General features: G+C 37.4%; 1 protein-coding gene across 3 annotated transcripts in view; it reads left to right on the forward strand.

Moving 5' to 3' along the window:
* GRID1 (glutamate ionotropic receptor delta type subunit 1) overlaps positions 1-25,502 on the forward strand; it is a 539,323-nt gene that overhangs the window by 481,723 nt on the left and 32,098 nt on the right. For all 3 annotated transcript variants that reach the window (XM_065670830.1, XM_065670832.1, XM_065670833.1), the window contains 4 exons: positions 4,063-4,164; positions 5,712-5,909; positions 7,872-8,196; positions 9,589-9,727. In XM_065670830.1, the coding sequence (XP_065526902.1) occupies positions 4,063-4,164; positions 5,712-5,909; positions 7,872-8,196; positions 9,589-9,727 (764 nt within the window). The remainder of the gene's footprint in view (positions 1-4,062; positions 4,165-5,711; positions 5,910-7,871; positions 8,197-9,588; positions 9,728-25,502) is intronic.

Consider the following 25,502-nt stretch of genomic DNA (forward strand, 5'->3'; position numbering starts at 1 on the left):
AATTGATATCTCTCCAATTTAGAGAGAAGGATGTCGTGTGGGACAGTGTCAAATGCTTTGCACAAGTCCAGGTAGATGACGTCAACTGCTTTTCCCTTATCCATTAATTCTCATGTTTTATTTCTTATGGGAATCACATTTTCCCTGAAAAATTGATCATGTTTAACATGACGTCATACTTACAATGAGATTAGATAGCAGTGACATGGTTTTTTAGACAGTAAATACTGCATCATAAACTAAAACAGTGTAGATGATGTCATTCACTGTTGTGATAGAATCATTAAATATTAATTTTTTATGGTAATGTCAGTTTTCATCAGAGTTTACTAGCAGTTTGGGATAATTTTCATCTCCATTTGTTTTGGGCCTAAGATGTTTGCCATAGTCCAGGGGTGTGAACATTCACAGCAGAGTTAGGAAAACTAAATTTAAGTTCCTGAGTCAAGGAATATTTAATTATTGTGTAATAGAGTAGTATGAACATGCAGACTTTGCAGACAAACAGATGTGTAACAAATAACTGAGTTGATCATCAGTTTAATCTCCTAAAGGAACTGGCATGCAGGATCTCAATCTAATTGATCAAATTCACAGGAGGCATTAAATCTTGCAAATGAGTGCTTAATGCAGCCTTGATTTGTTTAAGCAGAAGGATTGCCTCATTGTGCTGATGAGGGTATTCACACTTCTGTGGAGTTGTTTCTGGTATTCTCTAGTGTGACTTTACCATGACATCTCAATATGATTTCCCCTGGGGAGCTAATCACTCAAGTAAGTGCTGGGCATCCAGCAGCTGCATCCTTAATGAAGCCATGAAAGTCCTTTGAAAAAATCTGACTTCTAGTTTTTTTTTGATGGGAACTCAGGAACCCTAAAGTTACACTGACATCAAGTTTTCTTTGAAGATCCTGACACATATCAGTACAAAGTCCTGACCAGCAGGTCTGAGAGTCATACTTTGGATGACATAATTTATCATTGGACAGTCCTAGGTTGTCTAGCCATGTAATTCTTTTGCTTGTGTGTTGAGTATTTGTGTTTGGAGATACAAATTGCTTGCAAAGGTTGAAAACTCTGATAAAATTGTGACTTTCTCTCTTCAAGCTTTTCCTTGCAGTTCTGGTTGAAAATGCAGTAAATATTGATAAAGATCAGTCAGATCTTTCAGAATCAGATCAGTCAGAATTTTCCAACAAATCACCTTTCTGTCTGAATTTCACATTTGTTTCCTCTGGTATGTCTTTATTGGATGAGTGAGCTTCTGATGTATGGCTAGAACTATATGATTCCCCACAATATGTCTGTTTCAGAAAGAAACTTTAACACCCAGAACTGAGTAACTTAAAAATAAAAAACAAGAACCCAAACACGCAGGCTGCCATTAAATATTTGTTACAGATTTTTTAAATGCATGACACAAGTGCTAATTCTGCAAGTAACTGTTTGTCATAATGAGATCTAAAAGCCCTTTATCTCCTATTAGCTTACGGCTGTGCTACAACCTTTGGCTTCAGACTTCTGGTAGGAAGGTGGTACATATTTCTCCAAAGAATGAAACTCCAACAGCCTTAATAGCAGTACTCATTGTGTTTAACGGGGATGGAAATCAGTTGATCTTAACAGATCAGCTGTCTCAAATTGATAGCTGTATCTGTAAATACATATAAGCAAAATTCTGTCTGCAAGATGTGGAAGTTAAAATTGGCACACTTCTGAACAAATGAAATGTTCTGAAGCACAAGGATGCACAGGAAAAATCCCTTCTGGAAATTATTTTTCTCATGTTCCATTTACCAACTTTATGTGCATAGTTTGCTTTTTTAGAGACTGAAATGACTGTGCCTCCATAGAGAGCACTATGGAGTTCTGTGCTGAATTGAAATATGGTCCTTCTCCTTGCACTTACACTTACATAAAAGAGGAATCTTTGTCTTGCTTCTTTTGAATAAAAGGAATACATTTATGGCTTTCCACTGGCATGTCTCCATTTCCTTTTTGGAATTTTTAGAGTTAATGCAGAATGTGAAATGTAGGGTATTCAGGAAGTCGAAGGCCTTGACATGAAATCAGATAGTTTTTGAAAGCAAAAGGAGTGGGAGAAAGAATTGAAATCCTACTCCACCAGTGGTAAAGTAATAAATTAACGTGTTACATTTCCCATTTTTAAATAAAAAATTAATCACCATCTGTAGGTTGCGCAAGCTATTTTGGCCAAAACCTTTCATGCATCTTTATCATGTACTTACTGGACATGATAGCTGAAAAGGCTGAGACAGTGAATTTTCTTTTACAGATTTGGAAAATATATATGCCACACTCATGTTGGTGTTTGAAGTCTGCTGAACCACAGTGATTTATGTCAGATTACAAATTTATTAATTTGGTTTGCCAATAGCAAAATCTAAGAAAAATCTGGACATATTTTACAGCAAGCATCTAAATTCAGATTTAAAAGATACCATGGCTATAGGTATCTACCTGTATTGCTACAGACACTTTTATGTTTGGAAACTCATCTTTCACTCCAAACTGTCATCACAGGGGTAGAGTTTTCAGTCTGAGATACTTTGGTATTCAGGATTGTCATTAGAAAGCTCAATATTGTTTATTCATTCATTCTCTTCCTCCATCCCCTAGATCATCTGATTTAAAAGGAGGTATAGCTTAATTCTTTCCTGTGTTCTTGGCTTTGATGATTTAGTGACTATAGAATGATTTTCATCAGTTGTGATAGTTTTGATGGCCGAATATTTACTGACTGTTCTGTTCTTTTTTAGTTCTCTGTTTGTCAGTTCAGTGCAACAAAACAAAAATAAAACTATACAGATCTCTCCCGTCACAATTTATTTGTTGGTTTCATTTTTGAGGCTTTAGGATAAAACTGAAGTCATAGAAATAAATCATGTAGGACGTGTAGCCATAGGCATTTTCAGCAAAATAAGTTCTTTCCAAGAAGGTTTTGACTTGTTACATGAAAATTAGCTTCTAGCAGGAAGAAGCCACATTTCACAGATCTTGGACTGTGTTTAATTTCTACAGGGCGTGCCTTCAGCTAACACCACTGCTTCCACATATGTGAGCATAGTATTGGTGTAAAGCCAAAAAAAAAAAAAAGAAGCAGGAAACAGTTTCTGCTTGATATTATTTATGACTCTTCCGAACAAAATGACACCATGGATTCTGTTTGAAGGCAAAAGGAGTGTCTGACAGCTGTTGCTGCTGAAGAGCATATTTAGTTTGAATAATGCAAAGGTCACTCAAGATTGACTTTTCTATTGAACCTATTCTATTGAATTTTACTGCATTTTTCTTCAGAAAATGCAGTAAAACTGATTTTTAAAGCAATATTTTTAACTCAAAAATAAAATATTTAGATGTAATGTTCCAGGGATATATCCTGAAAATATGTGTTCAGGTACATCTAGCAGATGCATGAAGTACTGGTAGATGTAAGATTATTTGATCATCAGGAGCCTGTTATTGTTTTACTGATGAGGCAAAGATAGGGCAAGAACAGAGAAAATAGGACTTAAGATAGGATCTGAAGCAATTCTATGATTTTATGATTTTAAGTCCAAGGGAGAGAGGAGACAGCTTGACACCACAGAATTTGTGTCAAGACTTTATGACTATCCATGTGTGATGTTGTGCAGCAGCAAAAAAAGTTAGTTTTTAATAAGCAGTAGAGAGTGATTAGAAAAGTAAGAGAGGATCTGAGCAGAGAGGGGAATATGGGATAGTGAGTTCACAGATATTCCTGAGGGTTGTCAGACAATATAAACACTCTGGAGAGAAATGTCATATCAGAGGGATCCAAGTGAAATAATATGACAAATACTACAAGTAATAGAGATGTTCTGTTACAGGCATTGATGAAAACACATTCGGGCAAGGCACTTGTTTATGTTTGTCCTCTGAATCTAACTAATTCTAATTCTTCATTAAAAAAAGCCACACATCTCTCATGCTATTTCGGTCAAGCTATTGTTAAGTGCTTATATAAATACTAAAAGATTTCTGCATAATAGTCCTTCATACTCACTATACTTTCTGTTCTAGTTGGCAACATGGGACTCTGAGAAAGGACTGAATGGTAGCCTACAAGAACGACGCCTGGGCAATGACTTACAAGGATTGACACTCAAAGTGGTGACTGTCTTGGTATGATCCTGTTTGAGTTCAGGAAACAAAATGCTCAAATTAAAAAGAATCTGAGTATTTTGGGCATTTCCCACAGTTTTTTTCCCTATAATTTTCAGTACTGTATTTTTGGATGATCAGTTACATAAACAAGGAAGATATATGATGGCTTTTTATTATTTTATGTGAAGTTGTCCACTGTTAAGAGATACAGAGCATTTGTTTGCTTATGCTGGTTTTCTGCACTGTAATTCTTACTAGGCATGAAACCAGCACACGGGCCGAGTGCCCAGGGGTGCATTCCAGATACTGTACTCTAACTCAGATATGCACTTTCTAGCATTTCCTGGATTTTAAGATCAGATGGGCCAATTATGATAATCTAATCTTGGCTCTTGTATGCTGCAGGCTGTAAAATTTAATCAAGTGTTTCCTTCATCAAGATCATAAATTCCCATTGAGATAAACTATATCTTTTAGAAAGGCATAGTCTTTCCAAAAAATCATTACACTTTTGGGACTGTCTGTTAGTACCCAGAGTGGTAATAAAGCTCTTCTCAGCTAAGTGCTGAATCAGGGGCAAACTGGGGCTTGGCTGCATTCTATTGCTGTTTGCAGATTGCAGAATGGGGTCTTTTGGTTGGTTTTTGTTTGTTTGTTTGTTTTGGTTTTGGTTTTTGGTTTGGTTTGGTTTGTTTGGTTGGTTGGTTGGTTTTTTGCTGTGGGTTTGTGGTTTTTTTATGTGTGGGTTTTTTTCATTTCTCTTTTTCTGAATCATGGTACAAATAGGAAGTACTGCATAAGATCATTAAGGCTCTTCCTCCAACCCCCAGTTTTCTTTGCTTTACCTGGTGACAGGCGAGATTATGCTGCAGTTTACATGGGAGGTGAGCAGATCCCTTCCGTGAGAATATCAGTATCAAGTTTCAAAGGCAGCCAGCCTTGTGGTACGGGCAGCCCTCGAGTTCCCCTGCAGGAGAACAGGATGCCCACGCCTGACAGAAAACATAACACAAAATGCTGCATTTCCTTGGTCCCAAAACATACTTTAATTTAAAATACTCCAGGAACCAGTAGCCATGAAGGTTATTCTTTGAATTTTCACAATTTTAAATACTCATTAAATGCAGCATGTTTAGCTTTTGTTTTAGTATGTCTCCTGGACTAATCATTATCTGTAAAAAATGGCTTTCTAAATCTAATATGGACTGAGATAGATAGATAGACAGTAATGTTGGACTTGTAGGACTTGTGTGCTTAACAATAGCTAGACAGCTTAACATCTATATTCTAGACAGCTAGTTAGGACAGTAAGGTAGGTGTCTGTTCCCTTTTTATAGTTGGTGAGAAGAGGCAGGTACTTCAGAGAGTAATTAATTCTGTAGGCACCTGGAAGCTGCTAGAGGATGTTGAATTATTTTCTGGAGTCTCTGCCTCTTCTCAAGAGCTATGGAAAACACAAGCCCACAAGGCTACAGATATGACTCAGGTGCTGAGGCATTGGTGTCTAGTTGGGATGCCTCAACTATCAGTTTCAATTATCAGTTAAGATACTCTTTTATTCTCAGGAAGAACCTTTTGTGATGGTGGCAGAGAACATTCTTGGGCAACCAAAACGATATAAAGGATTTTCCATTGATGTCCTCGATGCACTTGCCAAGAATCTGGGCTTCAAGTATGAGATATATCAAGCTCCTGATGGCAAATATGGACAGCAGCTCCAAAACAGCTCCTGGAATGGCATGATTGGAGAACTAATTAACAAGGTACACAGAAAAAGAATCTGCATTTGAAACAAAGAACAACCAAACAATAACCCTCACCCCCATCTCTATGGAGTAGGGTGTCAAAGTTTTGTAATCTTCCAAACCTAAGAGAATGAATTAGGATGAAAGCACAAGTGCAGAACACTTCAGAGCCATGGGTAGTTTGAGTGTAGGAACTGTATACCGGGTAGGAATTAGAGAGTTTGTTGTTCTGTTTACTCCCAACTCAACATCAATTTTATCAGCATAAATCTGTGTTTTTACATAGCTGTAAGAATAAGAAGAGAGGGCATGTACGTGTGTGTGAGTGAATGACTATAGAAAATAGACTAAAAATAATATATTCTTCTTAAAATGTTGATTATTATTTTCATTTTTGTCATTATGTCTTTGCTACTTGTTTGTAGGTGTGACTTTCTCTGGGTCACGTTGTGGCAATGTGATAATTACCAACTGCTTGACTCCAAAGCAGGAAAAGTGCCCCATGTAATATACCATAAAGAAGTGTTTTGAGGGACCAGGATTTAAACTCATCTCAAGATTATTCATTCATTTAAAACAGAGAGGACCAAATTTCTTTTCTTAATTACAGCCTTTCAAATCAGGAGTGTGAACTCCATTGAAGTAAATGGGGAAGTTCCTAGCTTAGAATCTCCCAGAGAATGAAATTAGAGCATATTTGGTTCATGTTCTTGCTATCTAGCATGGGACAAATGTTAATAAAAAGGAGAATCAAAGGAATTAATGTTCCATGTGGCTGCCGTTTGTAGAAAAGGTTATTCTTCTGCAGTGGAGTTGTTACTGAAATTGAAAGCTTTCTCATTAACTAGTATGTAGGCAGCTCAGTATTGTGTAAGTAGTTGTTTAGGAAGACATTAAAGCAATTAAAACAGTAGCAAATGTGTGTTCGATAACGGGATATTCTTGGTTGGTGCTAGGTAGTATAAAGAAATTTTTACTTACTTTGCATTGACATAAGCTGTTTGAATCTTATTGATTTAAAAATGGGGTAAGAAATCCGGTTAAATTTCTCTGGAAATTGCTTTCTTTGAAGCAACAAATTATCTATTACAGTATTTTTTAAATGATATTTCTGCTACCAGGTTTTCCACTGACTCCAAAGGATTTCAAAGCAGACCTCCCTCATCTAACATTTGCTTTATTTGCCCAACAAAAGGCAGAGATAGGAAACAAAAAGTACATTCTATTTTTTTAAGAGAATTCTTTTTATTAAAATCGAACATTATTCATAATATAATTGCAGCTCTTCAGAAGCTTTGGGAATCTTATTTACTAACTCCTGTTCTAGCTTTCATTGAGTTTGCATACTCTTTAAGGACCCTCTGCATGTAAAACCTACTTGCTTTAAATGTTGAGGTCAAAGCAGTTTCAGGTCCTAAGTTGCCTTTGGTACATTCTTCCAATTACTAGTTTATTCAATCACTTTATTCATCGTAAAAAAAACCCACACCAAAATCTGCCCCCCCAGTTGTCATATGAAATCCCATCATAAATATGGAGTTGGCAGTTCTGCAGGGAGAACAACAAACCTTAGCTCTTTGCACCTTGCTATCAAATACTCAAGCTAAATAAACGGTGTTTCTTACTGCTTGCAGTGCACCAGCTTTATATGGTTTGGAATTTTAGGTATCCTCTGGAAAACAAATGAGAAATAAAGGTGAAATAAGTTGTACTCATTCCAGAGAGGAATTAGGGTGATGATTTTGTTCTAGATAGTGACGTTATTTTTCAGTACTCGGCTTTAGACCAGTGCAATTAACCAATGTTCAAATTATGAAGCTGACTGTGGTTTTATTTTTAGGCAATTTATTTAAATTTCTGCTAAGTTATAGAAAGAAATGCATGGAGTCACTTGGTTCGTAAAATGTTTCTCCTTAAAGCTCATGCTGGCCAAATTCATGGTGAAAGGAAGAGATCTGATCTGTTGCGTTTGTCTCACAGAGAGCAGACCTAGCCATCTCAGCCATCACTATAACACCAGAACGAGAGAGTGTTGTGGACTTCAGCAAGCGGTACATGGACTATTCCGTGGGGATCTTAATCAAAAAGCCTGAAGAGAAAATCAACATCTTCTCTCTCTTTGCTCCTTTCGACTTTGCCGTGTGGGCTTGCATTGCTGCAGCCATCCCTATAGTTGGTGTCTTGATATTTGTCTTGAATCGGATCCAGGCAGTCAGGGCGCAGAATGCTTCCCAGCCGAGCCCTTCTGCTTCCTCTACCCTCCACAGTGCCATCTGGGTCGTTTACGGCGCCTTTGTTCAGCAAGGTACTCACTCTTATAAACACCTCTGACGGAAGTTCAAAAACGTGCAGCCTTGGTTAAAGCAGCTCAGGACATGTCAGTCTTGGCCAGAATGGTCTAAAGATCAAAGAGAAGGCGCGTGCAGGGATGTAACATGTTTTATTAGCCCAGCTAATGAAAAATGGGAAGAGGTAGGTAGTTTTTGAGGTGGGGGAGGCAGTATGTTCTTTTCTGTCTCAGTAAGTCCAGAAAAAACACTCCTAGCAGGCTTTTCCACTTTGGGAAAATTATCATGTGATAAACTACAGAGCTGCTAGGTGCAGAATTACTTTTCAGACTCTGAGGCTAGCATCTTCCCTAACTGCTTAAATTCCATTTTAGAAGTATATATGTTTTTGCACTAATGTGAGACTTTTTTTTTATTCAGTGTGTTCTTTGAACTGAATAGGGAAATGATCCATAGTCGTGAAGCTAACTTCACACTCAGCACTCTCTAGGCATAGGACTAATCCTATTGAATTCAGTAGGATTACTATCATTAACAAAGTTACTTTTGTAAATAATTGTTTGCAAAATCTGCTCACACAGTCCCATATCTATAATTTAGTACTATTCTTGGAAGGCAGGTTTTGTTGAATGATAACATATGGGTAGGTTATTAACTTTTTCTACATTTTTTCATTGTGATTGGAAGCTTATAAAGCTTCAGCTGAAAAATCCTTACTAGTGCTATGAAACTTGGTCCCTCGTCTTATTAAGGTGGCATCCCTGATGGGTTTAAGTGCAGTAAAATATAATCAGCACAAACATATGCTGAAGTGACTAGTACTAGCTGTATGGTAAGATCTGGTCTCCAACAATGTTCAAGCATAACTGTGCTTGAAACCTGCTAGAAAGAAATCTTCACATTTTTACAAATTTTGTATAGAGTAACAAGTAATGACACTAGTGCTTCAGTCTTTGCAGATTTAAATACAAGACAGATAACATACAAGCCATTGGACAGCTTTGTGGGTTTTTTCCAAATCTAAAATGGTCATTGGAAACAGAATATTACTATATTCTGAACATTGTAATGATTTAATTCCTGCATATTAATTGTGCTTCACCATTAAACTTACTTTATTTAGAACATTTTTCATGTCCTGTAAATTCGATCCTAAAAAATTCCTAAGGGAAATACTTTGTAAGATGATTTTCCAGAACAGTATCCAGGGCAAGAGATTGACTGGAGAAAATGTTTGTAAGTTACCAGTCTTCATGGAGGCAGTGGTTTTCTCACAGTGAAAGGGCAGTCTGGAGGAGAACCAGAAATACAGAGATGTAGCTCCAAAAAGTGTAACATAATAGGGCAGAGAGAGAGTGATCGTAAATGGAAGCTGCTGAGACACCCTCATTTTCTCTGTTTATTTGTAGGGGGAGAATCTACTGTCAATTCTGTAGCTATGCGCATTGTAATGGGAAGCTGGTGGCTCTTCACCCTTATCGTGTGCTCTTCCTACACAGCAAACTTAGCAGCATTTCTCACAGTATCAAGGATGGATAATCCCATAAGGTAAGAGCCTCTTCTTAACACGAAGCTGGAAACCTGGATTTCACAGAAAGGTATTATCCATTTCAGCACTCATTCTTGCAAAAAGGAGATAACTCTCTAATAAAATACTCTGCTTATTCGCAGTGGCTGTTTTTTTCTTCTTCCCCCATCTTCACCTTCACTTCAACAGCCCCCAAGCAGTTTTGACAGGTGCATGAAGGGGAACAATGGCACTTTAACTGTGTATTTTTGCAGAAGAGAGGTCTTTCAGGTTTATACATATTTTGTTTAACAAGAGCTCTCACTGCTTCAGCTGTCTCTATTTCTTTGTTGAACATCAGAGGGAACTGCCACCTCTAGGGAACTATATAAGATTTCACTTCCTCAATTTGTAATTTTATGTTCTCAATATTTTGATACATGCTGTAGTTTATACTATTATTTGCACATAAGGTAATACAGACAGTCTTTTAAAATATAAATGGCCAGATTCAGTGGCATTATTTGCAGAAAAATCTTCTCAAGGAGCAAAAGTTAACCAAACCTGACTCCAGAATAATAGATGTAATACAGCAGTTGTTTTATTAAATTTATATATAATTCTCTACAATTGTGTTGGCAATATTGTGATGATAAATTACAGCTTCTGTAACAAATACAATTTATCTTGCACCTTTGACTTCTTTCCCCTGCTGTTAGCTTGCTAATCCATACCCAATGAGAATATTTTCAACAAACCAGGCCTCTGAGCAGCTACAGAGAGCTGCTGGTTGATTGGTGGCAATTTGTCTATGTGTAATTTGTTTTATTTCAGCAAATTTAAAGGATAAAGTATGGTTTTATTTTTTCCTCTTAAAACGTGGACAAAATTTCCACCTTCACACTGACATGGAGTACTGGGAGTGCCGTTGATCTGCAGTCAGTGCTGACAGGGTTAGTGCATGATATCTCATATTTGATCTGATGGCAACGGAATGGTGAGGTGGCCAGAGGATGGGTAGTGCTACACAGGCTCTCCTGCAAAATGCTAAGCCAAGGATTTTAGGTGCTAGAGAGTGACACAGTTACTCCGTCAGTCTTTTTGGGGGGCTGCAAAATTGAGACTGTAATGTTTACGGTTGGCTCCTGAAACAGAGGAATTAGCATGTAGGTGAGGCTGGCATTCAAGAAACTGCTTTTGCCTTCTCTTTGGTATCTGCACAGAAGGATATAAATAAGTGTATTTCTCATAAACATGAGTTTAACGGCATTTCCAGTGTTAAATTTGCCATTGTGTACTTGCAGGTAATATAATGCTTTGTAGAATATAAAGTTACAATAATAATAATAATAAAACCAGCCCAAAACCATAACAAGCTTTGTTATAAATTAATTTTCTGTTAGTATTACCGAAATAAGAGGGGTTTAACAGTAAGAAGTAAGAACTGCAAGTAATTTTTGGAAATTATGTGGGAAGCTAAATAGAATAAAACTACCACAGAGTATCTGTGAGATCTGGCTGTAATGGCAATAAGGTTAAGTTCAATGAAGAATTTGCTCTTGAAATCCATGACACAGGTAGCAATCCAGAAAGCTTGAATGAATGATCTTCTAAAAAAATTCTGAAAGTTCTAGTTCCTTCATGTCTGAAGAAGTTGTCCATTTGGTCTACCGAGCACCTCCCAAAACTCAGCACAGTTCAGAGGAGGACAAAAATTGGGGTGAAATTCAGTGAGGAATCTGAGGGGGGAGAGAGAGAGAAGCTTAGTAGTGTCTTAGGGGGGATAATATGGACTAAAGACATAGATTCTCCAGAAGCTATGTTGAGCCTTAATTTCTGATCTATGATGAAGATATTTTCATGTCCCCACACTTTAGGAAGAGTATCTTATTAAACATTGTGTCAGGTTTAGAACAAATATTTTTCCTGAGAAAGTAAATTACTGCTTTACAAGATGCATCGTGGCCTGATGTCTTGGCTCCCAGTACTACTTAGCTTCTGCATTGTATGATGGTGAGTGTCTATTTTTGCCTTGCTAAATCTGCCACTCAGCTTGCCCACATTATATCTTTCAGGGACCCAGAAAAGAATATTTCTGTGAAATCCATTTTTCCCACCCAAAGAGGCACAATAAGCTATAGGTAAAAATTTGCCCACCAGCTGAGAACTATCAAATACACCTGTGTATACTTCCATTGTTAAGAAACCAACCCCCCACCCTCTCAGTAAATGTGTGCTGTTATCTCTCCCTCCATAGAGAAGTTCTCTGGTGTTCTGCACTGCTGCTGCTAAATTGCCAGCAGGAGATAAAGTAGTGTTATGTTGCTGCAGGAGCTGCAACATAGTTAAGATTTTGATTACAAGGTTTATTTTCTTCCCAAGCCTTCTCCAAAATGCCTAATAAAAGTTGTTTCAGCATCAAATTTGGCATGTGTGGTCTGTGACTAGCAGGATAGGAATATGTTTGATTGAATAACTAGGTGTCAATCAACCCAGTCATCATTACCTCCACAATTTCACTGCAAAACAAATGTGTCATAGAAATCATAAATGATATTTATTAGAAAGGACTTGGTGAGACATTCACTGAAGCAAAGTTGAACAGTTGGAAGGTAGATTTTTAGAATTAGCATGTCAGATGAAAGCCTGCTCATGAGGGAATAATTATTTTTTTTTAATCTGGAATTGGAAAATCTCACAAGGCATTTCCACCCTGCCATGAATCTCAGGGACTGCCTTTGGCTCACAGAAAGGTGAAATACCCAAAGCAGGAGGCACAGCAGGAAGCACTTTTGGTATGCTGCCTGTATTTATTTCCTAACAGAGGCTTCCTAAATTCCAAACGGATTAGTTAAGTGCTGTGCTGTCAAGGTGTCCAGATCCTGTGTTAGAAATGTGCCTATCTTGGAAAGAACAAAAATCCTTCTCCTTGGATTTTCCCAAACTCCCAAGGGTTTCTTCACAACTGTGATAGTCAGGAAAAGTAATGGCTTTCTGGTCTATCATGGCTGCATGTGCTGCCTTGCTCCTCGCGTGTCTTGTGTGCTCATCACTCGGCCCAGTGTGACAGAGCAGTGGGGAAGGTCAGAACGTGGAGTTTGAGACCCACATCAAAAGCTCTGGCTTTTTAGGAGATCAAGGAAAGCAGAAAATAGTGTGAACCTTCCTTGGCTGTCCTCCAGCCATTTTCCAGTTGCTAGTAGTTGGTACTTCTGCGACCCTTTGCTCTTTTAATACCGCTTCTCTGAGCCATCTGCCTAAATTACCTTCTGATCTTCCCATTTTCTCTTTGCCTCAACCTTACAACAAGGGAATAAAGGCAATATAGTGGTTACCTCTGGATTTCTGCGTTCATGGAGATTCACAGGCAGGGCAGTGAACTCTGAAGCAGATTTGTGAACTGCACAGGAGCAGAGGAATGAGATGTTACCCAGTTCCAACAAATAAGGCATTTTGTGAGAATGTGCTAGTGGCAGCCGCTTGGGAGCTCAGGCTAGGAAGCTGTGATTCATATTCTAACTTTGTAAATGAGCATTTCTTAATTGTTGTGGATTGTTTTTTCCTTTTTTTTTTTTTTTTTTGATTGTTTTTTGCTTGTTTGTTTTTGATTTGGTTTGATTTTTTTTCAATAGAAACCCAAGTAATGTTTAAAGGCTGTGCTAATCCTTGACAAACTTGTTTAAACCCAAATGATTGGCATTCATTATTCTAATATTTGCCTTCAGAACTGTATACAGCTGAGAAGTCTTATAATGGGTCAATCTGCCAAGTAAGGACTGAATTATTGCATTCAAGTTTGTTCTTTCTTTTGTTTTATTACATTTTCATACAGCTCTTGGATCTGCTGTCTGACCTTCCACTTGTAATTATGAGTTTAATTAGCAGTGACTTAACTTCCAGCTTCATTTCTTGTTAACAAGCAGACTACATGCAGTTCAGTAGCTGCACAGATATTCGGAAACTCAGGTTTTGGAGAGCTTGTCTGACAAGATATTAAGAATCTCGGGGAAAAAAAAGGACATGAAAACAGTAGGCAATTTGCAAATTCGAGAGTTTAAAAATTTCATCAAATTGATCCTTACCATTTGCACATGCTGTGGATGCTTTTGAAAGGCATCTGTATATATGTACTCATGGACTGGATACAACTGCATGCCATATTTGCCTTTAAGTCCACATGTGCTGTTTCTTAAGGTGCTCCTTATTTCCATTTTAATCCCCAAGTTTCATGTGTTTTAGTGACAGCTGAAGATGTACTGCAGCTTAGATGGGGTGATAGTCTGTCACTTGGACAACTTGAGTGCAAATTCTTTTTCTTTCACAAGCTTTGTTTGATCTTGGCAAGCTTAGTCTTTTTTCTGTCTCAGTTCCCTTTCTGTTTAACAGAGTAACAATTGTTTTCATATCTTATGCGGCATGTTGTCAGTTTAACTGCTTTAAAGATGATAGCCAGAAATGACCACATTATAATAGCTCTGTAGGTATCAAGACAGACAGATCTTCCAGGTTGCATACAAACCAGAAGCAATCTAAAAATAAAAATAAATAAAATGAGGAAAGTGTTCTGAAGATGCCAACTGGAGGGAAATGAACAAAGGTTTCATCTGCTGTAGCTAAATGAATTTGATAGGATTGGTAGCAAGAAACTCACAGGAATCCCTCTGTATTTGCAGTGGTTTTGCCTTGAAATTTCTCATGTTTGAAAATAGCCTTTCTCTTGTTAATATCATACGTGTCTTTCTAAATATGTTATTGGATTTTCTTTTGTTATGTTTAATTTGTGCTGTTTTGCAGTGTCTGTGCAGCACCTCAGGCACGTCAGCAGGAGGCATGTATGAATGAGCATGATAAAAAATAATTATCAGGATTATTATGTAAGGCCTGTGAGCAAAAGCTTCAGTCATTAAATAACTAGATTAAGTTCATCCATAAAAAATGAAGGCTAAAAAATAGTGTAAGAAAGATGCAAGTGAATGAGCAAGGACAAAAACTCAAGACTTTTTTTCTTTCCAGAGCGTTCCCTCTTTAGACCACATCGAAGAAATTTCATAGGAAATACTCTGGAGCCTTGTGCAGCAGGGCAGCAGTGCTTAAGAGCAGAGCTTGGCTCAGGCACAGGACAAGTCACTGTTGTTGCCAGTGCTAGAACCCCCATTGTCTATCTTTTCATTTCACTTTCATTGATGGTGTTGCCCAGCAAGTGCTTCTGGGAAATCCAGGGCTTCAAAAAGTCTAGAGCCTTTTAAAATGCTTTCTGAATGTTGGCATATGCCTTTCAACCATGGCTTAAAATGAAACCTAATTACTCCTATCTAATTGAGCAAGCAGGCAAGCAAATATTTCCTGAGGACATTTTTCTGGGAAAAAATGAGAATACACAGCTGAAAATCAAGACTGCACTCTGTCTCTTCAGTTGCCATTATTAAAAATGTGGCATATATTAAATATCAATGGCAAACCAAGAGATCTGTGATTCCACACCCTCTTCAACTCTACTTTTATGACATCTATATTGTAGCATCTCTTAATTTGTTCTTGTTACTGAGAAGTTCTGTGACTTAAGTGCATTGAGGCATTAACATTCAGATGCACGAGCAGATTAGAAAAGAAAATTATTTGGATATGATGTTAGCAAAATCTACCATCTGTGCATGTAATAAAATGATTTTTTCATTATTTTTTCTTTTGCTTTGGAAGGGTAAAAATGTAGCAAGAGCCACAACCTTCATGACAGCCCATCAAAATGTACAAGGATTAGTTCAAAGCTGAGATTTGATACACAGTCTCTTCTTGACTCAGACTGAGTCACTTTTAAAGTCAGTTTTTCTCAAATTAATATATGTTGTTCACTGACTGTCCATAGAGTAGTATAGCTGTATGATTTCTGCATGTATTAAATATCATTGGCTCCTGAGTTCAGCCTTCTTTGTTGTAGTATGTGGTTTCTTTTTATTACAAGGATAGTACCTATGGCTTATTTTGTTGGGTTTTATCTTCTGTGTGACTCCTAAGGGGTAAACAACACAAAATACGGTAACAGATAATTTTTGCCCAATAGGGAATTTGTATTTCTGTTGGTTTTCTCTAAATAAGCTGATTTAATGTCTTATATGAACTGATAATACAATATAATATAACAGGATATTAAAAAGGCAAAATAATTATTACTATAGCAATTCAGAGATGTCCTTAAAGCTTCAGACATTTTCAAGCCTGCAAAAATATTTTTTCCACTGCATCAAGTAGATATTTATTTGACCTACAATGCAAAATTACCTAACTGCTTTTTGCATGTTAACATACTATTCCATGTGTTTGCCTGATGGCTATCTTTGATATTCTTTTGAACAGACAGATACTGTTACATGCCTTTATGGTAAATACCTTTGTATTTAAGTACTTAAACATATAAATACTTAAGTATTTAAACAAAGACCCTCAAAGTGAGAAGCCAAGTATAACCTGAGAAAATATAAATATCTTCATGACACATGCTAATGAAAGAGCTGCCTGGAAAAGAAAAAAAAAACAACCAAAAAAACCCCCAAACGAATCAACCAAACGGCCCCCTCCCCCCTAAGGAAAAAGAAAAAACAAACCACAACAAAAAACCCAACCAAAACCAACCAACCAAGGGAAAAAAAAATCAAAAACCTATAAAATTTCTCTTATTTTATACCATTTGTCTGTGCTGGTCAGAGTCATTGGTGTAATTGGGGACCCTATTATAAAAGTCATGCAGGTTTTGCTATTGTGAGGTAATATAGTGCATATTTCTGCATAGGTTTCCAAATTGTCTGGAGCTGGAAGGTCTCTCTGAAAGCATCCCTGCAGCCATACCAAGCAAGTAAATTGCTTTCACAGAACTACTAATAATTAGCACTTTATTGCAGTAAGCTAATTCTTTTGAAACAATGAGATGAAGTTGAAAGTAGGTGTACCTACTTGTATAAGGGAAAGTTGTACTTATTTATTTACTTGCTATCAGCTCAGACAGGACATAAAGGAGCTTCCAACTCTGCTAATCTGTTGCATATTTTGGGAAATGCTTCACTTACTTTTGTAAAATAAACCATCTTCTCATCTTGCACAGTTCCTCGTCAACATCTCCACCTAAGTAGTGCTTCTGTCATTCACATACCATGGTCGTTCAGCACCAGAATTTCTCACCCACCTGGCAGCAAAAGTAATTTTCCCACCTTCTGTTCATCGCCATATATTCAATGTCAGCAGGGTGACTGTGACTATAAGGAACATGCACTGAATTGTTTGTTTCTTTAGATTATTTTGAATTAAGGGAAGAGTTACAGTGCACAGTAATCTGTTTCATGTTGTACTGATGAAATCAGCTATAAATTAAGAAATCAGACTTTGTATGGGATAGCCGGGGTACAGGCATGTGTGTTTTCATGGGCAGAGGACTTCAGGAACTTCAGTTGAGGGATGACACAAACTGCTTTGTGCAGTAACATCTTAGAGCATATAAGCTATTTTCATTGGCATTGAGGAGGATTTATTTTTGATTCTTTGATTTTTTTCTCCCATGTATTTCTAGTATGTAATTAGTCAAATGGGTGCACTACTGTTTTATAATCAGAACAAAATGCTTTTGGTTTTCTAGGTCCTGAAAGAGCTCTTGCTGACATTGTAATAACTTTTTATCATTTTTTCTTATAGTTCCTCATGTGAAGATAGTTTGCATCTGTGTCTTTGATATGGTTTCTTTCAGGAATTGCCAGCCCTTCTGTAGTCCTGCATTCTTTAAGTCAATTTCCCAAGAGGCTTTCTCCTGCAGTTCCTGAAGTCTGTTGAGGTCTGGTCTTTTGAAATCCATTATTTTTAAGCTGTTACTCTTTTTTCCTTTTTTTTCTCTCAGGATAGTGAGCTCCATCATCTTGCAAACACTTTTAATCTGGTCGCTTTTCTCTTTGACATTTTCATTCAAATCTAAAATAGCCACTTTATAAATGTCTCCATGATAGAAGATCATTCTTTTTCACACTTAAATTCTTAACACCTTAAATGATATATAGGATGGTATTTCATCTTCTGAAATAAAAGTTGTTCCAATACATTCTCAAATGTCTATAGACCATCTATGCCATGAGGTGGAAAACTCTAAACTTGCCAGTTAAAGAAAAGGCTTTAAAGTTTGATTATTCTCATAAAGAGATTTAGAAACTATTCCTGATGATGTAAAAAAACCCACCCAACCAACCAACCTACCAAACAAACAAAACCAAAAACAAAAAACCCAAAAGAAAACAACCAACCAACCAACCAAGAACAGCAAAACACACTTTCAGGTTATTGGTGTTTAGAGGGGAAAAAGAGCTGGGCATTCTTAGTTTCTCTGGAGACTGTGATGCTACTGTTTATTACCATAAATGCTTTCCTATTATTTCTTAGTTCTTGTACAAGGTTTTCTAGAGGGAAAGAAAAATTTTCTGGAAATATTACTGTATTGCTAAGGGATGATTACACGTGTTCTTTCCACTTCCTGGGCTGATCTGCCTTACTGAGCAATGTTCTCTTCTGCACACATGCCCCCATATAACATAATACAGTTTCCAGACTCATCTGGAGATGGTGTTGCCTTAGAAAAGTTATTTTGATATAGCTGCCAAATTTGAATTAGAAGAAATGTAATCGCATGCACTAAAGTTGTTTGCCTTCTAAACTATTGAAACCAGCCTAGGAGAATAAGCCACTGATTTAATTGATTTATGAATAGTCATATCTATTTAAAAAAAGAATAGAAAAACATCAGTCAGAATAATGACTTTGTTTCTTTCGTATGGCAGTAATACAATTTCCAAGCTCATATTTCAAGGTATGTAATTAGGCTACCCAATAAACTAATTAATCTCAATATAAGAAACAGCTAGTTGGTTTTTATGCAGTGCTGTCAATGTTCCTGGCATGAGGTTCATTTTTTCAGGCAAGACGTGTGTTCCGGGTGAGGAGAGAGAGGCAAAAGGGTAAGGTTTCGTTTTCTGTTTACCTCAGGATGAAATGGGGAAGTACACCCAATGCTTACAGTCTTGGTCCTCTGACAAACAGGAAAATGGGCCTCCAGACTTTAAAATAAGGATATGTAATGCATGCACATTAGACATCAGGGATAACTGATGAATGCTGCATGTGATTTCAGTATTAATGAAGAGCCCTATGTTTTGATTTCCCAGGAGTACCCAGCACATGTTCTAGCAATCAAGATGCCTCTTCAGATTTCTTCTCTTTTCTTCTCTTTTTAATGTCAACATTGATAGCTTCTGCTTTACTCCCTGTTGTAAGGGAATGGTGTGAAGCTCTTTTCAGCATCATTTTTACCTCTGACATATCTGAGCCACGTGAATTCATCCAGCCCTTCCACCCCGGCTATGAGACTGCTGACACTAGTGCAGGCAGCAGCCCAGAGCTTTCTACACTGAGATCTCTTTTCTTGCAGGATGCAAGAGCTCCTGATAAATCAAAACTTAATAAGGAGTTGAGTAGGACCTTATCCCACACTTGGATTTCGTGGACTTTAATGGAACTCCTCACAGTATAATGATGTCATAACAGTCATTGTATAAAGTACCACTCGCCCTGAGTAAGGACTTTATAAGCCAGAACCAAGATAAGCCAAGCTTATCCATCCCCACTCTATTTAATTAAAAAGCTATTCTTTGTCATCTGAGAGCAAAACAGAGCGGCAGTGGTATCAGTACTTAGAGCACTAGTTGAGAAGGAAAAAATCAATTTCTTCCCTCTTGATCTTAGTCATTAATCTTCATTAGGATTTTTAGCTTCCAAATGTGTATGGTAAAAGACATCAGCATAGCAAACAACTTGAAGTACATCTGCATAAATAATAGAGGTAGTTTGTTATTTTCATTAGATGTAAAATTGTGTATCACTCGCCAGATGTGTTTGATTCTGACAATATGATTTTCATGCCAGCTTTATGATATGTTTGATTTACATGAAGTGACTAAAACCTGCTGTTGGGACTGAGTTGCTGTTAAACACCAGCTGCAGTTTTTATTTTAATTAATAATTTAAGGAGTAGAATACCTTGCTTTAATTAATGTGTTAACCCTTCATGCTACTGCAAGAAAGGTCGGATGGCAAAGTGTTTTAAATGTTGAATCAAATACGGAATATGAACCCAGGCTAACCTGGATTTTTTAGCAAGACTGATTATTGCAGGATGAGAACCAATTGCTCATAGCAATTATCCCTTTCCAGGCTTTTAACTGAATCTGCAAGCATCTTGCAGATGTGCTGTTGTGCTAAAGCTTTCCTTGATCCATTCTGAAAATCTGTCCAGTCATGTAGCAGTTTAAGTGTGGATCTCAGCATACAAATTAAAGCTCCAGCTTTTGACAACCTGGGCCTGCATCTTAAAAAAAATACCCAACCCTTTAATGTGGTTACTCTAAATGTCTCTTTTTCAGTCTACTACTTTCCATTCTTAAATTGAAAACATGGTGGCCAAACTGGTACAGGAAAGACATAGACCTATTTGAGAGGGTCCAGAGGAGAGCCGCAAAAATGATCAGAGGGATGGAACACGTCTCCTGTGAGGAAAGTCTGAGAGCGTAGGTTGTTCGGCCTGGAGAGAAGACTCCAGGGAGACTTTGTTGCAGCCTTTCAGTACTTAAAAGGGGCCTGTAAGAAAGATGGGGAGAGACATTTTAGCAGCCGCTGTTGTGATAGGATGAGGGGTGATGGTCTTAAACTAAAAGAGGGGAGATTCGGGCTGGATGTGATGAAAAAATTCTTTACAACGAGGGTGATAAAATCCTGGCACAGATTGCCTAGAGAGGTGGTGGATGCACCATCCCTGGAGACATTCTAGGCCAGGCTGGATGTGGTTCTGAGCAGGATGTCCCTGCTCATTGCATGGGAGTTGGACTAGATGACCTTTGAGGGTCCCTTCTGGCCCAAACTATTCTGTGTTTCTTTGAATATCTCAAGGGTATGAATTTGTTAGAAATACCGAAAAAGAGGGTGGAGAAGAGAGGTCTTGCCCCTTGTAAATATAAAGGAAGCCTTCTGATTTCTCTCCTTCAATTAAACATCAGATAAATTCATATGCAATCATAAATGCCCAGCTATTTGAGAAACTTCATCCAGAGATCACAAAGTATGTGTTGCCAGTGAATCCAGCTTTGACATGCAAATCCCTGGAAATTACATTCCATTGCTGCCTCTACTAATGGAGTTATTTGTTATGCTATTGTTTGCTTTTGAAGATATTTTCAAGCAAAGTAATCATATCTTCTACTGTAAGGACCATCATGGTTTCTTTACCATATGATAACAATGCAGAAAATCTGGGACATCCAGAAAGAAAAAATTCTAAATAAGTGACCAAAAAAACCCACCTAGTTAATGGAAAAATAAGCAATCTAAGTGACTTCTGCTTTTATTGCCTGGAGGATGTTTGGAGAACAGGAGGGTTGGAAGTATAGTTAGAAACACTGGACTGGCAATCAAGAGATGTTTAGCTTATTTCTAGCTGTTTAACAGATTTCTTTACGTGCAGTACTGGACCAGAGCCAGTGTCAGCTCTAGGCAAAATGAACTCCTACAATCCAGCAACAAGTCAAGTCATACTCGTGCAGATCATTGCAGATGACTGTAGCTGCCAAGGTGGTCCTGAGGGCATCATTTAGAAAGAGCAATGCATAGAAATAACCAGAGGTCTAATTTTGTTTACGGAAGAACCTGTTTTACTGATGATGATGAGAATCCACTTTGATTTTTGGATCCAAATTTGAGTCTCACAGCCAGAAAAAATGCAGTCTTTTTTTGAAAATGGGCATGTTTCCTAAATAAACCACTGGAAGACATTAAGATGTTCTGTGAGCAATAGGACACAGCCTAGTTGTATGGATTTTTGTCCTACATTCCCCACACTTTGACTTTAGCAAAAATGCTGCAGATTATTCTCAGATCAGTAAAGCAAAAGTGCAATTTCAAGTGATGGTAATAGAACGTATTTCTATTGCATCTTAGGCTCTTAGTACACAAAGCCTAAAAATGTTTTGCCAATACAAAGTGAGTAGCTAGTAATTAATTACTGTTAAAATTGTAAACATGACAGTGCATCATTTATTAATAGCTTGACAGTCTTTGCATTTCAGTGGGTATACATACTGATTGTTCCCTTCCTTTAAAACTTAATTATGCAGTAGCTCTGCAAGAACAGAGTCCCAGTGAAAACAATCTGCAGCGAAATCACTGCAGTATCAGGAGTTTAGAAGACAGTTAAGTTTTCTTGTCTTTGCATGTAGGAACTGAGGCTAGTGGAAGCTGTTTCAAATAAATGAAATAATTGTGGAAGCTGTAAAAGTTCTGTGCTTCTAGTATTTTGTGTATATATTACTTGGCTATTTTGTTTTGCCCTTTTCTTACTGTTTATACCTTTGTCTCCTATCCTGGAAACCCTTGAGCATATGCTTTTGTGTGCATGAATAGCCTCACTGATCTCAGCAGTTCTGGTCTACCTGTTAGGTATGCTAGGTACCCTAAGAAAAGAAATTTCTTTGAGGCAGCAGGAGATAGAAGGCCCTGATCTTATGCTGGAAGGGTGACAGAACTGTTGCCATGACATGTGTCACAGGAGACGTAGCAAATTCCCTGCTCCTGTGGCAGAAATAAAGCTGGTTTTAGCTTCCTTGCCCCGGTAAATCCATAACTGAATGTTATATTTTGCTTTTGGTTGCACCTAATATAAGGCAGTGAGTCCCAATCCAGACCACATTGGCAGCACTGACCATTATCATCATGAAAACAGCTGCTGCAGTGCCATTACCTGCTGAGGAGTTCCATCACTTTAACTGTAGTAAAAGTATGTGGTTGACATGGCAACGTGTTCTGTGACACATACCAATTGATTGGTTTCTCCACTGCAGGGAAGTCCCTGCTTCTTTGAAGTCAGGGGTAACAGCTGTTCCCACTCCACTGATGATGACAAGCGCATACATAGCCCTGACTGTCTGCACTGTTTGTCTCCTTCCGTGATTTGGATATGTTTAGTCCTGCTGTGAGGTCTGCAACTCCATTGATTCAGTGTAGTTTTAATCTGTTGATGCTTATGGCTTCCCTTGTAGAAACTCCAACGAGGCTTTTTCTATTAAGGCTTTTGTTTACACTAAAGTGGATGGTATTTTTCATGGACAGCTGATGAAACAAGTTTTATATAAACTATAGAATGATATATTCGCTGGTGAAGGACTTGATCCTGCAAAGTGTATACTAAACATGCAAGGACTGCTGCCAATTTCTACTGGCCTACCCCTATCAGTAAGGATTTTGTTTAATGAATTTGCTGAAGAAACTTGTTGCTGTGCACAACACTGCACAGAAATAAGAGCATTTAAAGTGACTTGATTTGCAGTGAAACAGAACAATGCAGAGTTTGATCATGTGACTACAGAGAAGTTGGCAATTTAGTGATTGATTTAGGAGCTCACCTTGATTATTCATAATTTCAAAGAAAGCCAGAGATGCACATATTAAAACCATGGACCTAATTCTTCTGAAGTCTAAGGTTGTTAGATGTGGGGATAAACTTGCTTTCCTTTCAATATTCTCTGTATTAAGGCTATTGTCATTTCAACAGTACTTTGAACTTGGTCTCACTAAGAGTAATCTTTAAATTGGCCCATCTTTTAGTTTATGTATCTTACATCCAATTTAACATACACTAGTAACATTCCTACATGGACCTGAAACAAATATTGGAAATTCGTAGAATCTGCCATAATATTTACTACTTTTTTAATGGGTATTTACTTTATATGCTCGCAAGTGCTAAAGATAGGTCAATTTTAATGCTATCTCATTATTCAGCTAATATATTGCTCTTTCCAATATGACTGAAGGGTTACTAAGCGTTGGTTGCATTAATGTTTAGGGGCACTGCTATTGTTTTTATTTTTTTTAAGTGTACTTGTGCTTTCATTGTTTGGGTTGAGTAAGACAGTGAAACTTTCATGTAAGTCTCTGAATCAATGAGACTATCATCCCCTAGTGGCAATTTATATCCATAACAGATGGATTTATGTTTTCTTTTTTTCTTTTTTTACCCTGGTCTTCAACCAGTTAAACTAGTAGACTAGTAGACTAGCTCTAGAGAATGTCTGTTCATGGGAATTTGGACTCTGTTTCAGATGTCTTAAGACATGCTCTGTCCATTCATTAATTTTACTTAACATGGAGATCCAAAGCCCAAAGATTGTTCATCTGTGAATAACAGAGTAAGGCTCAAATCCTTTGCCTTGCTGCTTTAAAAGTGGATATTGAAAATAAACAGGACCCAGGTCAGGACTCGAGTTCTGAACAGAAGGATCTTCTGCTCATGTAGAAATTATACATACCACCACACTACCACCCACAACCTTGATTCAGCTTTGCAGACTGCCTTCTTGCTTGAGGACATGTACAAATGAAAAGCTGATCATGCAAATCTTGCCTGGTTTACGAGTCCATCTCTCAGTGGGTTAACTGATGTTGTCACCAACATTAAATGCTACTTTCTCATTCATTCTCATTGTCTTGGCAAATACACCCATGGAGGAAGTAGTTCTGAGCAATTTTATGTCTTCAAATATGGAATGTTTTTTCTGCAGATCACAGTAGGCAGAATTCTCTTTCAGCTCTTTCAACTCATTATTTTCCATGGGTGATAATTTTATCAAACAAAGCTCTTTTGGGAACAGAGTTTGTATTCTAGGTCTCAGCTTGTAGGTATTTCTTGGGCTTATCCTGGTGGCATAAGGTGTCAAATAAATTCAGATACTTTAATTTTTACTTAGAAGTTTAGTGGGTTTACTTTTTTCCCAATGTGCAAAGTATGTATTTCACTCTCATATATCCTGTTGAGGATACACTTATAGTTAGGAACTGCCCTTATACTTAATTCTGCAGATGTCACTGGGGTGAAAAGAAAAAAGAAAAAATAAAGTGTAAAAGAAAATAAAGTTGTTTCAAGGTATTTAAAAATTTGAAATTTAGGACTTGTACCATACATTTTATGTATGCATTTCTAAGCCTTCATTTAGGCAGAGAAGTTTAAAAAGTCTCACCATTTCTGGGACATTTTATCTTGACGGCAGCCATCACCTAAAATATTATGCTGCATAGAGCAAAAATGTCAGGGCGCTGGCTTCCTTAGGTAAAAGAACATAGCTTTCTGTGCCAAATATGAAAAAGGCAGTAAATTTATTTTATTGTCTCTATGTGACTTAGGGATTGATATTAAGAAAATTAATTAATTTTAATTAAAAGGAATTATTTATATCTTCTTGTTTGACAAAACACGTACTGCTGTGAAGGAAGAGGTTACTCTGAAGTGTACTCACAACACGGAAGAATGAGGGTGAAGTGCTGATCACTACTTCTTTGTCTAATCTTAGGCTTTACTAATGCTAATGGTATACGTGCAGATGAATGAACAGTAGCCAAGCATGAAAAATCTTGCATATTTTTAAAATAATAGTGTGGTTTCAGAAACAGTGAAATATTATTTTTCCATAAGCACTAGCAGACTAGAAACATCCCCAGCTTTATAGTGTCAGAACACAGGCAGTTGTGAAGGTTAAGGAGAAACTACCTCTAAATCAAGGAGCTGTCAGGATTTTCCCATTATGGTTTTTTCCAGGGCTGAAACCAAGATTAAGTGCTACGTTTATTACTGTGGTGTAAAAGACTATTGCTGGATGATTGTGGTGCCAGCTGATTGGCCTGTTTACAGTAGCAGATTTTAAACACAAGTCCAGATGTGCAGCTTGCTACAAACTTTTTAAAAAATGAACAGTA

This window comes from Lathamus discolor, chromosome 3, assembly GCF_037157495.1.
Source record: "Lathamus discolor isolate bLatDis1 chromosome 3, bLatDis1.hap1, whole genome shotgun sequence".
NCBI lineage: Eukaryota > Metazoa > Chordata > Aves > Psittaciformes > Psittacidae > Lathamus > Lathamus discolor.